The 17856-nt window shown below is 38.8% G+C and overlaps 1 protein-coding gene across 3 annotated transcripts in view; it reads left to right on the top strand.

The window, feature by feature from the left end:
• Window positions 1-8568, top strand: part of palm1b (paralemmin 1b) — a 44259-nt gene extending 35691 nt beyond the window's left edge. For all 3 annotated transcript variants that reach the window (XM_041812559.1, XM_041812561.1, XM_041812562.1), the window contains 3 exons: window positions 674-789; window positions 2894-2964; window positions 3205-8568. In XM_041812559.1, coding sequence (XP_041668493.1) covers window positions 674-789; window positions 2894-2964; window positions 3205-3581 — 564 coding nt within the window. In that variant the 3' untranslated portion in view covers window positions 3582-8568. The remainder of the gene's footprint in view (window positions 1-673; window positions 790-2893; window positions 2965-3204) is intronic.
• The last annotated feature ends 9288 nt before the right edge of the window (window positions 8569-17856 follow it).

Below are 17856 nucleotides of genomic sequence, written 5' to 3' on the forward strand. Positions count from 1 at the left end.
CTTACACTTGACTGTGGAATATCCAGCTGTTTTACTGCAAAGGTAGTATCCATCACACTTGAAGTTACCAAGCACATCAGAATGACCCATTTAGGATCACAAATGTTTGCAAATGGAGACTGCATGGCCAGGTGCTTGATTTTATACAGCTGTGGCAAGGGTTTAGATTGAAACATCTGAAGGCAGTAATTAACAGGTGTGGCCAAATACTAATGTCCAGATAGTGTATGTTCACCAGGCCAAATTTTGCAGGCTTGGAAGGTGTACACGTAGAAAGAGGGCAAAGCTAGCAAGTAAAAGAACAGACTGTGATGCTGACAATTGTAGAAATAGTTGTAATCAAGCAGGAGAACTAAAGATGCTAAAGCAATCAGTGCTTTTTTAATTATGTAGTGCTGTGACGAACATGGCCCCAGCATGCCATCAAGCCCCCAGTTTGGCCCTACCAAAAAGACAGGAGCCTAAAATAGCAACTATTAGGTCAGTCAAAGTTTTCAATCTTTCATGTTTACAGCACCCTTTCCCCACATATATTGTGTGTTTGGAAAACAACGTCTGATATTGCTTTACACAGACTGTAAAATATAAACTTCAAATATAATGTGCTAAAAATAGGATAAATTCTGTACTTTGACTCATACCCTATTTCCATTTCTCAATTTGTGTCCTGCAGTCGAAGGCCCTGAGGGAGCGCTGGTTGTTAGATGGAGCTCCAGCAGAGGAGGAGACTCAGAAGCGTCTGCAGGAGGACGAGGTGAAGACCAAACTTCTGGAGCAGGTCATCCTCAGGTCAGCATCTACAGCACTGAAACAGAAAGTGCAAATATTATTGTACAAAGCCTAATTCCAAAAAAGTTGGGACAGCGATTTCCAAGTCCTTTTCAATCTATAATGAATTAAACATAGCACAAAGACAATAGTCAAACGATTAATATGATTGTTTTTTGGAAATAATTTTACACATTTTGAATTTAATGCTTGCAATTGGCTGCAAAAAAAGTTGGGACAGGAGCAAAAGGAGACTGGGAAAGTTGTGGAATGTTCAGTAACATGTGGAACATTCAACGGGTAATTAGGTTCATCGGAAACAGGTGCCAGTAGCATGATTGGGTGAAAAGGGAGCGATCCTGAAAGCCTTAGTCGTAATCAAGGATGGCACAAGGTTTGCCACTCTATGAAAGACTGCATGGGCAAATAGTTCACAAAACAGTTTACAAACAGTGTTTTTCAATTGCAAAGAATTAAGAGATTTCACCATCTACAGTCAATAAGAGTCATAGAAGACAAAAAGACAAAAACTTTGTAGACACCATGTGCATTGCCTTTAGCACTGCATGGCAGCACCTGTGTCCGGTCAGACTATAGGCACTTTGTGGCACTTACTGATGTTGTTCCCTCCAGTCTAGATCTGTCTTTTGTTATTCTTACTTTCAGATGTGTGTCGCTTTGGAACAAAGCGTCTGTTAAATGACGTTGTAGCACTGTAAGACACTTAGGAATTCCTGCACTTAAGGTGCAAGGCTGAAAACCAACTTTGAAGCATGCAATGCATAGTTCAGTCAATGCACAGTTCAAAAGCTAGCATCTGGGATGGTATGTGGGTGTATTAGTCCCCATGACATGGGTCACTGGCACATCTTTGAAGCCACTATTGATACTGAAAAGTACATACAGGTTTTGGAGTAACATATGCTGTGACACACGTTTTTAAGGCCCCTGCTTAATTTAGTAAGACAATTCCAAGCTGCATTTTGCACAAGTCACAAAAGCATGGCTTCACAATAAGAGTGCAGGTAGATATCACTTTTTTGGAAAATGTTTCAGTCATCAAATTCAGAAATTGTGCATATAAAAAGGGACGTTTTTTGAGCTTGAACATAAAGTATCTTGTCTTTGTGTTGTAATCAGTTGAATATAGGTTGAAAAGATTTGCACACAACTGTATTCTGTTTCTATTCACATTTTACACAATTACACAACCTTCCGGTTGTATTCGTGTCCAGTTTTGTATATGAAGTGGTCATTCAGCTAAAAAGACAAGCACTGTTGTCCCTTTTCAGGACAAATGGAAGCGTACTCTCTCATTCCTCTAGCCACAACTGTATTAATAATAGAGTACCACTCTTATGATGCCCCAGAAAACATCAGACACAACAGTGGCAGATGTGTGTGGCACAGTTAGCTCAAGAGTGGATGATGTCATGTAGGGTAACAGAATAAAAGGACATTAAAAACCACTGTACTGACAATCTGAGTCAGATCTCAAGAAATAGGATTTCAATGAGACAGTGAAACCACAAAGCATGTGATATTATGTTGCATCTGTAGTGCTGGGGGTCTAAATTTAAACAGATGACAAATGAAAGTAGCTCCAGATTTTTTTCATTTTTTTCTTTTCTTTATGACAAAGTGAGAAATGTGGCCAACTCAGTGATTTAAATGTAAGATTTAAAATGAAAATTTCTTTGTCCCACTTTTCTTCACTGTTGATGTAGTGACACATTTTCTACATCTGCAGTCCAGTTCCAAAAAAAGTTCAGGCGCTGTGTGAAATGTAAATAAAAACAGAATGCAAAGATTTACAAAACTCAAAACTGATTAAAAAAGAGAGCATGCCACACAAAGATGAAAATGGCCCTGTCCCTACTTTTTTGAGATCTGTTGCTGCCATCCAAAATCAAAATGAACCCTTCTGTGGAATGGTAAAATGTCTCAGTTGTTGTTGTTTATGTTCTATTGTGAATCAAATATGGCTTGCAAATCACTGTATTCTGTTTTTATTTACATTTTACACAGTGCCCCAACTTTAGTGGAATTGTGGTTGTATATTACAGTGTCCAAAAAATAACACAATTCAGCCATTTATTTCCATTTGTATGTGTGTCTGTGGCAGGCTGGAGCAGGAGATTGAAGAACTGGAGACAGGCACACCAGCCAAGAAGGGTGTGGCCAAAGAAAATGGGGGTAAGTGTAGTACCCATGGCAACAAATGATGACACAGGGAACCATGACTACGTATCCTGAACACCTGTGTCAGCAAGACAACTGGAGATAATTGTGGCCTCTTCATTTGCTCTGTTAAAGTGTTCCTTTCCGGCGGAGGTCATTAAAACAATATTTCCTTTCCTTCCTTGTCCCTCTGATCACCCTCTGTTTCTTTTGCACTCCTCTAACTGCTCAATGGTGCTCTGGTGCCCCCTACAGGTGAGAACGGAGTAGTGCAGTCCTCTGGTCAGACCCCCAAGAGAGAGGTGACAGGGATTGAGGCCAAACTGCTGGGTCCCAGTCCAGACCAAGCCAGCGCAGACAACCCTGTCACCCTGGTCTTCATGGGCTACAAGACTGTGGAGGAGGAGCAGGAGTCCCGCGCTGCGCTGGGGATGGAAGGCGTGGACGGCAACGTGAAGGCCGAGTTTGTCGTCATTGAGGACGGGGAGGGGAAAGCAGGAGGGGAGGCGGCTACGGACGAGCAGGCCCCACCGAACGGGAGCATGGCGGAGAAAGAAAAAGCCAACGGAGGCGGCGATGAAGCAGAGGAGAAGGAGAAGAAACAGACCTGCAAGTGCTGCACGGTCATGTGAGGGGTGTGTATATGTGTGTGTGTGTGTTTGCTATGTGTGGGAGCATGTGTGGATGACTGCACACCTGCTTCTGTGCAGGCATGTGCACCATTGCATGTGTGTGTGTTTGCAGATGTGTGTAACTTTGTGTTTGTGTGGGAGTGTGTCAGGACTGGAAAAAACAAAACAAAGTACACAGCCAATGTACCAACAATGAGAGCCAGAACAAGCTCCAGCTCCAACAACAAGAACCACAGAGACTCATAAGTACTCGGTATACTTTCTCTGATATGTATTTGACTTTTGATTTCTATTGATATTTTTCTATTTTTCTGTCTTGACATTTATATTGTATTCAGTATGTATATCTTTATTATGGGACTGTGTTCTGTAAGTTCATTGTTATTATTGTTGGAAAAAAGAAAATGTATTAGCTCTCTGGATTGTACTGCTACCCTCTGGGGCAAATCTGGAAATCATTTAAGTCAAAACAGCAAACTATGAAGGACACAGATACTTAAATATATATATTTCTCTGTGTAGGCCAACTATTTATCAGTCAATTTCATATTGCAATATTGTCTAAGATATTATTTTAAATAGTATTTTAATATATTGATATGAAATTATGTTTTATACAATGTATTTATTGTTTTGGGTTCTCTATATCATCTCCAACCATTAACTGCATGTAAGCTAGTAAGCACTACCAAATTTGCGTTACAATCATAACAAGTGTGTGCTTTCTTTAGACTCATGTGCTCATATCTTTAGTCACACAATCAGTAACACTTAATAGAATTGGCAGAGTTAGAAATGTGCATTAAGATGAAAAGAGGCTTCTTAGAGCAGCATTAGCTTCCCATAGATACTATATGTAACACATGTACATGAAGATCACAGATTTTTTTAAATAAGACAGACACGCTCACTTTATAAAAGAGTCACGCGGAAAACATTGGATTATTATTTTCGAAACCGATGTAAATCTTATGAGGTAGCACTGCATGAAGCCTTGCAACTGTCTGGACTGTCTTGTCACTTGTCAGGTCTTTATTATAATCACGTTCACATGAATGTAAAATCCAGGGGTTAAATTGGGAATCACCACCATATTGAGAAGGAGGCGGGCTTGCTTAGCTCACCGTGGAATATAAAAAAAAATAAAAAAAAAACCTTTTTGTCTCCTTATGAACCAAATAAAATCTAATGATACTGCAATTTCACTGTGTGTTGTCCTGTCCTCGCTCCCAGTTTAACCCCTGACTCTTTGTCTGTAGACCTGGGCCCAATAGTACTTGAATAGTAATGGAAGAACATTAGGGTAGTTAAAAGGGATATTTCAGTATCTTTGAAGTTGGGTCATATGAGGTACCGAGCAGTAGAAGTGGCATTAGCCTACAGTGATTTCAGTGAGCATTGCTCCTTTAGGAAGGTCTTGCTGGTTGTACCGGCCAGAAAGCACAGTTTCTCTGTAGAATTACGCACGTTTTTGGTAAAAAAAATTGGGCAACGAAACAATGTTGGCTTAAATGTCCGCACCATCAAAAATTTTAGAAGCATTTAATTTTTTACGTTGAAAGCCTCCTTCGAGAAGGGCTTGCTGGCTGTAATGCCAGAAAGCTCGGCTATACGACGTAAAAGATGGGTACAGGTTCTCTGTGGCATTAAGCACGTTTTTGGCAAAAAACGGGGGGCCGAGAAACAATGTTGGCTCAGGTGTACACACTATCAAACTTTATTGAAGCATTTAATTTTACCTATAAATCCGCCTACAAGAAGGGCTTGCTGGTTGTAATGGCCAGGAAGCTAAGCTATACGGTGTAACAGATGGGTACAGGTTCTCTGTGGAATTTCACAATTTTTTGTTTAAAATTGGACAATGAAACAATGTTGGCTCAAATGTACGCACTATCAAAACTTTTTGAAGCATTTAATTTTTTACCTTGAAAGCCTCCTTAAAGAAGGGCCCGCCGGTTGTACTGGCCAGGAAGCTTGGCTATACAGTGTATCAGATGAGTACAGTTTTTTTTTTTTTTTGGAATTTAATCTCCGTGGTAAAAAACAAAAAAAGGGCCATAAAACAATGTTGGCTCAAATGTACACATTATCAAAAATTTTTGAAGCATTTTATATTTTACCCTGAAAGCCTCTGTGTTTTTGTCACTATTTTGAAATGCAAGGGCACATAATCAGTAGCCGAAGTTCACGTTGCTAAATAATGACAAAAGCACAGGCTTCATTAGTATTAAATAAAATGCTTCCAAAATTTTCAATACTGCATATGTTCCAACCAACATTGTTCTGGTGTCCATTTTCACCAATAACTTGCTAAATTCCTCAGAGAAACTGTGCCCATCTGTTACACTGTATGGCCTAGCTCCTGGCCAGTACAACCAGTAAGTCCGTCTTAAAGGGACAATGCTCACTGAAATCACTGGAGTCAAATGCCACTTCTAGTACGACGTACCTCATATGGCCCAACTTCAGAAATACTGATCTCACAGAAATGATGCTCTCTAAAGCTGAGGACACACTACAAGATTTTTTTGCCAGATTTTACCCTCGATTCTCGATTGGGCAAAGTCTGCAGCAGTCTGCACCAGGTGGGCTACAGTCAGTATGGGTAGTTGGCACAAAAGTCTGCAAGTGTCTAAGTGAACAGACCCGACCGAACCTCAGTCGCAGTCAATCAAACAAGTTGGAATTTTCTGAGCCGAATCTGGACGCAATCAGGTAGTGTGAACTGGTAACTGGCCCAACTGCAAAAGCCTGTTGCCAACAGCCAATGAAAAAGGAGAGAGTGGGACGCACTTCCCGTCATCAAAAGACGACGGGAAGTGGGAGCGTGGCAACAAAGCGAACCTGGACCATAGAAATGGAGGCAAGATTGATCGAGTTGTGGCAGGAGCACGTGTGCCTATATAATGTTGGTTGCAATGCATACCACAACTGGAAAAACTGCACACTCACAAGAGTTTGCGCGAGAGTTTGATGCATTCAGTTGGCCTTAGTTGGTTTGACAAATTGTGTAGGCTGTGATCCCTTTTCAGGCACAGTTGTTAAGTGTGCGATCCCATAGTGTTGTAGTCCTCAAGAACTGTCTTGGTCTCGTCCTGGTCTTGTCTCGGTATCAAGAGCATTTTTACTCGGACTGGCCGCACTCGAGATTTTCTATCAAGACCAGTCAAGACCGCTGATTTGCTATTCTCTCTAAATTCAGATCTTAACAAACCAGTCCATCTTATTTCTAGTCAGAAATACCTCTTAACAATTATTTAAAGCCTCATTTATCTAAAAACAAATCCAAATAAACATGTAGTTTTCAGATGTTTAAAACAAATCCAGACTTGTCAGAGGATTTTTAATACATACAATAATTTATTTTAGGAGTTTAAGAAGTTAGTTGATGTGAGATTTTTTGTCAAATTTATTTGAAAGCAAACTAAAATTAAAGAGAGAGCTTTTTTACTGTTAAACCTTGATTTTTATGGTCTTGGTCTTGTCTCGATCTTGACCTCCAAAAGTCTTGGTCTCGTCTTGGCGCACTCTGGTCTCTGGGATGTTTTGGTCTCGGATAGTGTGGTCTTGACTACAACACCAGATCCCTAGTCATTCAGTCGTCATACAAAGATCTGCTGAAGCCAGTCTGTTGCGTACTCCTAGTCTTTTTTAAAACCTGCAAAGACTGTGAAAGTGGAGTAGTGTGTCCCCAATTTAAGAATCTTAAATAAAGAGAAAGAACTTAGATATGCCCAGTGAAGCAAGCTACATAGTAAAATTAGAAATAGGCCTTAATCTGTAGAAAAAGCCAGTCAAATGCTTTAAAAAGTTGCTATTCTTGCATGTTTCTAGTCCCAGAAAGCCTATTGAGATACGTTTTGGCCCTCGTCTCATCACTTGTTTGGCAGACAGATCTGTTTTCGTTATAATCAACGCCTGTGACAGTAATGCTAAGCTATCAACGCTTCAGCTCCACCCAGGCTTGTCCATGTCTCTGATTCACCCTTCACTATCACCTCTATCTCATATTTTTTTTATTCTCATCATCAAACACAGCGCACAGCTCTATGCTTGGAGACACACGCAGTTCAAAAACCTCTAAAGTTGGTGCTAATCCTCTCGTCTGACTTTTCCATCCACCAACTCTTTTTCTTTTCAGCCCATTCCCTCTTGTCTTACTCGCAGGAGGGATTGTGGGAATATACTGCCTCCTGCATACACTCGTTGATAAGAGAATCTTTTGCAACCCTCAGTGCCAGATGCATTCTCTCAAATCCTGCCTGCGTTTACCACCAGAGAAATGATCCCTTCTTACATTCCACAGGGAGGTCAGCAGGCGTGGACCGATGAAATATAGTCTATGCTTTCCATATGTGCAGTTCCACTGTAATTGTACAACTTTGTTTCTTATATTGACTCTCATGTTTTTGTTTCTTTCCTATGGCCTCTTTGCAAGGCAGTATATTGTATTTGATGTGTGTATTTTTAAAAAAAGATGACTACATCTGTGTATTGTTGGTGCCTTTGTCAGGTTCAGTTGGTTGGACTTGTCTGTCTGCCGCCATTTTTTAGGCCAGGGTTTTTCTTGCTCTGCTCCTGGTCACGATGACCCACTGCCTTCAAATCTCGAGGGGATTCTACACAAAAATGGTAGAAAAATCATTTTTTTATGAGAACAAACAAATGCAGCTCAGACTACGGAGGATATGCAGCGTCATCGGAAAACTCTACATACACAGAAAACTGCCCGAAGACTAACTTTTTTTGCCAAGATACAAACTTTATGCAGGAGACGGACTGGCAGTCTATGTACTGATGTATAAATAGAGGTATGCATACATTTGTACACATAGAAAAACGTGCATTTGTGGAGCTAAAGCTATGCTTAATTGTGGGTCTCTGAGGCAGCAGCAGAAAAGGCAACCTTGTGTTAGACCAATGCCTGTTCATCTATTCTGTGGTCGTCTAAATGTTTAATCTTGAATAAAACTACTGTTTGTTTACAGCAAGTCAGATAAGTGTGTATGTAATTAACCAAATGTATGTACTGAAAGACGAAGCACACACATTAGCTATGCTTATTAGCTAGAGTCACAGTTGGCTGAAATATATCCTGGGGAAAAACACAAAAGTATAAATAAAATATCAGTTTATCAAATGACTATTCCAACTTAACAGATAAAACAGAGAGATTCTTTCCACATTTTATGAATAATCTAAATAAAGGCCCAAGATACAGCAATCAAAATTCCATACAAATCAATGCGGCCATTTAAACACCCAAGTTTTCCCATCTTTGGCTCCCTCTAGGGGTAAAAAAACAGGTCAGAAAAGATGTTTTATAACAACAAATTTTTGGTTGATATTCAAATATAATAACTGGTTATCCCGACTTTTGGTAATACAAATTTGGATAAAAATGTTTGGCTTGCATAATTGAAATTTACTGTTTAATTTACACTTACCTATTAGCTCTATCTGTGAAGTTTGTAGAAGTTCTTGACGAAGTTTCAGGACATCCCACCTGTTGGTTTCTGGCAAGCTCCTGTAAATAGAACATTTAGAAGATGAGGGAGGAAAAGCAAGATGGTGCAATTGTTTGAGGGGAGCAATGGAGCAAGGTTGCATGCCTTGACAGATAATAATGTGTACGATTCTACTGTAGGCCTAAACCTGTTTTCAACAGCGTCCCTACACACTTTAATCAAAACAGTCAAATTTTAGACTTTCCAAGACCTGTTTTAAGACTTGAGCTGATAAAAATCAAACTAGATTTCGTACGCCAGATGGTCAAAAATTACAGGCATGTGATATTCCTCAGTACACTGGGCTGAATTTTCTGCTTTAACACAGGACAAAGAGATGTTTTGGTCATAAACACACAAATTTGATGATCTCTGGCACATGCAATGCCTGTTTTCTATCAATTTAAGCTATAGTGATATTTTTCACAACATTTTCATAAAAGAATGATAAGAACCAAGTACATGTCAGTTGAAAACCAAGGTTGGATGAAGACACTCACTGGTAAGTGAAAAAAAAAGGAAAAAAAGAAAAGGAAAAAAAAGCGTGGGTGTTCTTCCTGCAGCTAGATGATGTATTTTGAAGATTTTAAATCTTTTTCTTATTTTTTTTCTGTTCTGTTTACTGTATTAATTCCAAAGTATATTAAACTTTTAACCTTGTTACTCTGACATGCATTTCTGGAGACATGTCAGAGTGAAGGAGCTACATGGACTGACATTCTGCTCACTCCAGCAGCGCTCAGGAAGTAAACTGGCCACTCGTCTGCATCCTGGCTTAAAGTCAGTATCAGCAAATAATGGCTCAAAAAGTAAAATATCAACATCAGTGGTTATAAAACTTTCTGCTGGAATTTAAAACTGATATTTTGCTGTAAAAATCTGCCTGTATCAACTGTAAATATTAGCTGTATGAAGAAATACTTTGGGGAGTTTTAGGTTCTGTCAGCTGAAGTATTTTTTTTTCTTTATTTATCACCATTCCTTACATTTTAAAGTCTTTTTTAAGGACTGATTTGTCCCTTAACACTTCCACTCTGTTTGCATGCTCACATGGAGGACCAGCCAGACTGAATGCCCTCCAACACTTTGGCGTGAGAGTGGGAGGTTCCTCCATCAGTGAGCCTGCAGCAATGCTGACTTACTGAACAGGTATAACAGCTTTCACTGTTCATAATGGAGACGATCAGTACATTAAAATAACTGTATCTTGAGAATAGAACTCATTTCAACCTTCAAATATACTGACAAAAGATGTAAAAATCTAAACATTCCTACTGAAATCAGGATCTAGTATTAAGTCTTGAAAACAGAAAATGTCTTACTTTGACAGTTGAGTGTTTGTTTATGACGTCTAATCACACCAGATAAAACAAGGTGTTAAAGAAATGCCACCAGGTATGTAGGGTCCATTACTGGGGGAGCCTGCTGCTGCAGTTAAACCCTCCTCATGAATGGACATCAGACAGAGTCTACTCCATGCTGGAGTGTGAGTAAGGAAGGAGTGGTTTGCCCCAAGTCTCTACAGACTGAGCTACAGTAGGAAACAGAGGAGAGAGAGGGGTAGGACCTGGGGAAAGGAGCCAAGAGTGTGAGCTGAACCCTGGCTGCTCTCTAAGGACTACAGACGCTGTACTTGGGATGCAAATAACCAGTAAGCCAATTGGCACAGACCAGTTTATAGTGTTGTAGGTCAGAGAGTTTTCACTGAAACTACAACTCTAAGTCCAAAAAAAGTTGGGGCGCTGTGTAAAATGTAAATAAAACAGAGTGCTATGGTTTGCAGATGTTATAATCCCATATTCTATTTACAATAGAACACAAACAACATATCAGATGTTGAAACTGAGACATTTAACCATTTCATTAAAATATTAGCTCATTTTGAATTTAATAGTAGCAGCAGATCTCAAAATATAAGGGACAGGGCCATATTTACCATTGTGTAGCACCCCCTCTTCTTTTAACAAGTCTGTAAGCGTCTGGGAAATGAGGAGACCAGCTGCTAGAGTTATGTGGGAGGAATGTTGACCCATTCCTGTCTGATGTAGAATAGCTGCTCAATAGTCCTGAGTCTTTGCCATATTTTTCATTTTCTAACACTGTTGGTGAAAGGTCTGGACTGCAGGCAGCATCTGGATTCTTCCACTGTGAAGCCATGCTGTTGAGATAGATGTGGTATGGGGTTTAGCATCGTCTTGCTGAAATAGTCACGGCCTTTCCTGAAAGAGACATCGTCGACCTTTGGCCTTGTCTCTTGTACTCAGAAATTTCACCAGATTCTCTGAATCTTTTGATGATGTTATGGACTGTAGATGGTGGGATATTCAAAGTCTTCACAATTCTACTTTGAGGAGCATTGATCTGAAACTCTTCCACAATTGCCTCTCTAAAATGCTTATTTTGACCTAATTAGTTGCAAAATGCTCCTCCAGGGTTTTTTTTTCACTTACTTTTCCAGCCTCCTGTTGCCCAGTTCCTACTTTTTTTAAATGTGTTGCTGCCATCAAATTCAAGATGAGCTGATATTTTTCATGAAATGGTCAAATGTCTCAGTTTCAACAACTGATCTGTTTTTTTATGTTCCATTATGAATAAAATGTGGGTTTATGAGATGGGAAAATCATTGCAGTCTGTTTCAATTGACATTTCACACAGCGTCCCAACTTTTTGGAATTGGAGTTGTACTAATGAAGAAAAAGAAGAGGGAGAAGCACAGTGAAGAACAACAAAAAAGTATGCACAAGTATGTACAAGTATGCACACTGAGTCCCCTAAAAGGTGATCATTAGCTGGGTTCTTTTACAATGCAATCCCCAGATTATACCACTAGAGGGCGCACAGCTACTATATTGGAAGTTGATTTTTGGGTAATGTCAAACACACTGCTCTGTGTGTGACAGAAAAGAGGAAGGGGGTGGGAGTAATTAGAGAGACAAAGATGGAGGGGCATTTAAACAAGGCATTCATCAGATGGAGGTCAGATACGCACTACTAAACAGAGCAGCTGTAATGGTATTTCTTTACATTACTTACATCCTGCCCTATTAAAATAACTATTTCAAAACGCTCCTGTGCCTAGTATGAGTGCTGCTTCTTTATTTTGTGGATTCATTTCCTGTGATGAAACACATTTTGCCATTTAAACAGAAGTGACATGAGTGTTCCACATCACTGGACACAGAATGTATTGTGTGCTGTTTTTAGGTCACACCCATGACAATGCTTTTCCACATTCCCACGGACACAGAAGAAAAGCCTTACTTTCCTGGAGTTGACCAGAAAAATATTAAAAGTCACTGGAAATAAAACAGAGGAAGTTATAACAGAGAAAAATGATGAAATTGAAAAGGAAAATTGCATTTCTTGGAGACAGACAGAACATAAATCCCCAACCCTACGAAAGCAGAGCTAAATCTAATAACTACTATGGCAACAGCTAACAGTAATTACCTTCCTCTGTAATTAGCTTGTACAGTGTAAGCCTTCGTTAGCACAATGACACCAAAAATAGACTGGACATGGGTAGAAACATTAAAACTCAATTTCCCTTTAAATCTAGCCTTATTCACCTCAAAATTATATTTTCTCCTTAATAACTGCAGGAAACAGTGAAATGAACATGTAAGTGTTGTCATTATGACAGCGTTTCAGCACCAGCTGTATGGCTCATAACTCTCAGTAAAGAACAAACATTACAGACTGTGCTTCTTTCCAGTACTTCTGCTGTTTTCTTGCCATTTATACTTGTTTTTTTTTTGGCTCTGAACTACACAAACAACATACTAAGACTGTGCATGTACCAAAACAGTAATACTCTGCTAATAATTAGTTACATGTATCACCTCTGCACCTCAAACATGGTAATAGAAATGAGACCCATATGGATGGTGACAGGGCAGCTGATTGAATTCCCAGGAATGTTTGCAGGAAATAATGCATGCATCATTGTTGCAATAAAGCATCTTTAGACTTCCTTCTCTATATTACACAATGGCCAACCTTAATGAGAAGATGCTATCATGGTCAGCTCCCTGCTAAAGCTGTCAAAGCAATTACCTGTGTCAGTATTTTTCAACAGGGATGCACAGATGCATCAGTTTAACAGCGGCCAATAGACCTAGGTATTGATTTTTGCTATATCCCGTATGCTGATATTCAAAAAATAATTTCAGTCAACACTGACATCTAAATGCAGTTCAGACCAAAAACTTCAGCCCTTAAAACACACTTTAAAGTGTAAGATTAAAGCTAGCTCCGCCCTCTTCAAAGTTTTGAAAAATGCACAAAAAATGGGCAATTTGGTACTGAGAGGATGGGAGTGGTCTCTGAATGCTAAAGTCAGTTAGAGGAGGTAACATTCTACCTTTTACTATAAAGTTTGTGACATATTTACTTCACATAAGCCACGCTTTTTTCAGAAAAGATTTGTCAAAGCAGATGTCCGTAAAGTGCAGATTTGTATCAGTTCGGTGCAAATGTCAGAAATAACACCGGCATTGATGTGTTTTATCATAGTTCAGTCAGATACTTCAGTGTACAGCTGAAAAAATGTTACAGTTTTCACTATCTTTAAAGAGTAAGGAATTATGACTAACAAAGAAAAGTGATTTTAGATGCAAAGGTCTGTTGGTCCAGTCTAAAACTCCACTGAGCTATTTGTTCGTACGGCCAATATTTACCGCTGATCAAGGCAGATTTTATAGCCAAAATATTGTTTGTAAATATCGGCAGAAATGTTCACCTCTGCAGATACCCATAATTCACTTGTTAATCTAATATCTGCCCATACCAATATGCAATAACATCCCTGCAGGTATCAGAAGCTAATGTTTATTTGTTAATGTCCAATCAGTTTAATGCTGGCATCTAGTATATTTCAGCCAATATCTGATATGGCGATATTTACAAATTAAATTTAGCTGATACCAATATTCAAATGTAGTATAGACTTAAAACTTCAGCCCTTAAAACACACTTTAAAGAGTGAGGAATTATGATGAATAAATAAAAAGATTTTAGATGGCGTATGTACGTCTGTTGGTCCAGCCTAAAACTCCAGGAACTTATTTGTTAATATGGCCAATATTTACATTGATATAGGCAGTCTTTTAATCACCAGAAAATTAGCTGTAAATATGGGCAAAAAATGTTCATATTGATGTCGTGCATCGGCATCCCTTGTTTCTTTGTTAGGCAGAAGTCATCTGTTTAACAAACTCAGATCTGTTTTCATCGTCAAACACAGGCAACTATTAAACGTAGATATCAGTTTGGCCCTAATTTTCAAAATTGGTGCGTCTACACCTATCAGTGCTGTGAGTTTTACATAGCAATACAATCTTTGCTTTGCTATGCTAATCATCAAATGGGATCTAAAAGTGTTAAAGCTGTGCATTAACTACAGATAGTGAGCCCTTTTCTTAACCAAAACCTTCTGTTAGCATTGGCAACATTTCAAAACAAAAACACTGCAGACTTATTTGTGCAGTACTAGACAGTATGCAAGAGTTGTGCAGTATGAATTACCCAACACTGAGTGCGTTGAACTTCAATTTTGGTTGCTGTGGTATGGCTTCCCTTGTACTTCTACTGTATCAAAGTTTAGCATCTTGTGTCATGACACCCCTACTTCCTGTAGTGAAGAAGTCCAGTCATTACCTTTCAAAAACACGTGTTCAGTTGTTAATGAGTGACAGTTGGCGTACATATCCCTAATGGGTAAACTTACCCTTAGTAATACATAACTGAGCTAAACCAGACTTTAAACTGTTTATGTTGGCCCCCTACACAGCCTTATAAAAAGAACACGGTAAAAACCCTTCAATGATTCACAAAAAGCTAGTTCAAAAAGTAGATTTCTTCCCATTTAACCTCCTTTCTTTTGTTTCTATCCACATTTCACATCAATTGAGATTTTTTTCTAACTGTCAGTGTTAGTGAAAAATTATTTTCTTAACTTCAAAGTAAACTGTCCAGCCTTTTTGGACTGTTATGCATGGATATCTGATCATAAAAACTGTCTCTTATGATAATTTAGAGAATGCAAAGGTACTAACATATTGAACTGCTGTTAACACACTGAAGCGGTTACATCAGCCCTTATTCAAATAATGCAGAAAGCATAGTCTTTGCTTATTTTTCAATCAGTGTTAATGCTCACTATTCCCTTTAAGAAAATCTTTTAACACTTTCAACACAGAGAAAGGAAAAATAGTCAGATCACTAAACTAGCAGAAAGTGTTTTTAACATGCTGTTTAAAAAATATGTATGAACAACTGCCACATTGCTTTTCAACGCCCATTCTTTGTGTTGCTTTGTGCCCCCCCGCCCATTCAATCAAGCTGTACTCATAACATTTAAATACCAGGCCCATTAGCATTTTGATTGTGTTGTACTAAACCAAAACCAGCTTTACTGTCAGACTGTTGTATGTGGGCCCTAAATCTGAAAACCTGAAACCATCTGTCAGTTTGAACAGGTTTAGATCTATATTTGGCTTCACAAACTACTGGGCTGTAAGGTAACGTGAAAAGGCTTCTGTTATGGGTCTTTGAATTCCCTCTCTGATAACAACTACTAAAACCATACTGTTGTATCTCCAAAAGCCTGCTAATGTAGGATGAAAGCCAAATCAGCAAACATCACAACTCGTGTCACCTGATAGCAGGGGAATTCTCTCATATATGTGGTGATGAAATCTTTATACAGTGCATTTGGAAAGTATTCAGACACCCTTCACTTTTTTGTGTTGCAGCCTGATGCTGCAGTCAAAGAAAAAAAATGTTTTCACTCCTAATCTGCACTCAGTATCCCATCATGACAAAGTGAAAACATTTATAAAAAAAAATTAAAAACTGAATTGTCACATTGAGGTGTTCTGACTCTTATACAGTACTTGAAATCTAGCTCAGGTTCCTCCCATTTCTCTTGAACTTTGCTGAGTGTTTAGATGTGCTGAGTTGTGTTTGGGTGTTGCCTGTTGTACAGTCATTCCTGCTGGGATTTTTTTGGTCATGTTTCTGGTGGATTGTGGTTTTTGATGTGAGACACATTTGCACGTAAGTGAAGTTGTTCACTGATTAAAAGTTTGACTTTAGGTTTTCCTAAAGGAATCATAGGATTCTTTATCAGTATGAACTGCATTATGAGGTCGACTGACCAGAGGAGACCCACCTTGCCACAGATTTATTCATATTGTAAATCATTTAAAGTCCCCATAAAGTGAAATCCAAAATTTGTGTCTTATCACACTAGATATGTTTGATTGAAGTTGTTGTTAACATGTGAAAACACTGATATCTATGTGTGACTGAATTTTGGATGGAGGCTCAAAAAAGTTGTTCACCTCCTTCCTGGCTTGGTTTATTTGGGCAGGGCAAATATAGGAGCCCATGACATCACCAGTCTTGATGGGGGAAAAACCCCACCCCCCCACTTCAATGATAAAAAATCAAGCAGTTCATTTCAATACAGTGTGTTGTTAACTTGTGTTACAGCCTTCAATGATAGTTAACAATCGGCTTTACAGTGTGTTTTTGTTCACTGAAAGATAAATTTCCAAAATCTATCAACCACGGTGGTCTATGGGTCATTAAAAGTAGAGATTTGTACCAGAAAACAGTAAACGTAATCCCCGACTTCTGCCACTGCTCTGGCACAGAGCCATGCAGCTGCTCTTTGATCAGAAGTATTTTTTTTTATCTGAGAGGATTACATTTCTAGTGAGTGGGCGTGGCTTCAGCTCATTCAACCGGCACACCCACACCATTCTAGATCAGATTTTACTGGCTCATTCATCATGATGTTAAGCTTAATTTCGTAAACTTAGGGATGTTTCTCATGACTGAAATTTGGCCAGGTTGCTCAGAATACATTGGCCTGTCATTCAACAAACCTAAAATACAGATTTTTTTGTCACTTTACAGGGACTTTAACACTTTCAAAAGTGTAGGTTAACTCTATATTACGTGGACCAATATAAATGTATTTAAATTGCTAAATTTATTTATTTATTATTTTTGGTGTGTTTAACTTTATTGTAGAGGTGTGACTTCAACTGAACAATGTGGTTGTTACTGTACAGCTCCTCAGTAGCTACTCAATATTTAGAGTAAACTTTAAATTAAATAATTTTTTTCTTTTACTTGAGTATATTTATAGACTGGTACTTTGACGTCTACTTATGTCAATTTTAACAAGAGTAATTGTACTTTAACTTAAGTACAATAGCCTAGTACTTTTCCACCTCTGATATCTGCACAAAAAGGCCACCTTTAAATAAAAACAGTACATTTCCGTAGCTTGGCATGTCAGTAAATAGCGTGTGAGGCCTACGTTTATAATATTTTCACTCTTTGGTTTATACTGAAGCTTAAAAGGAGCTCCAAGTCTAAGTACTTGGTCACGTTCTAAGTATTCTTCTTTTAAATCACATCTTCTCCGTATAAATTGTGTGTTTATCTGACACAATTTCACTGTTTTAACCTACCTGCTCCCCCCTAGCATCTTCTTCAGTTTAACTGGACAGACTGGCCTCTTTCCTTTATATTCCACCCACTTTAAAGCTGAAAGTACACTTTTCATCACATAAAGCACTGTCCATCCTCACCACCTCATATGATGTACTGGAAATTTGCCGCGGCCTTCTTTTTTGTCAAAATGATGGTCGTCTTGTCCAATCCCGGCTCTAGTAGAAGCTTGTCCCCGCCTGTTTTTGGCTCTTGAAAGTCCCTGGACTAATCAGCGCTCGCCTCCGTGTGTTCAGCCA

The sequence above is a fragment of the Cheilinus undulatus genome, linkage group 18 (genome assembly GCF_018320785.1).
Source record: "Cheilinus undulatus linkage group 18, ASM1832078v1, whole genome shotgun sequence".
In the NCBI taxonomy this organism is placed as follows: Eukaryota; Metazoa; Chordata; class Actinopteri; order Labriformes; family Labridae; genus Cheilinus; species Cheilinus undulatus.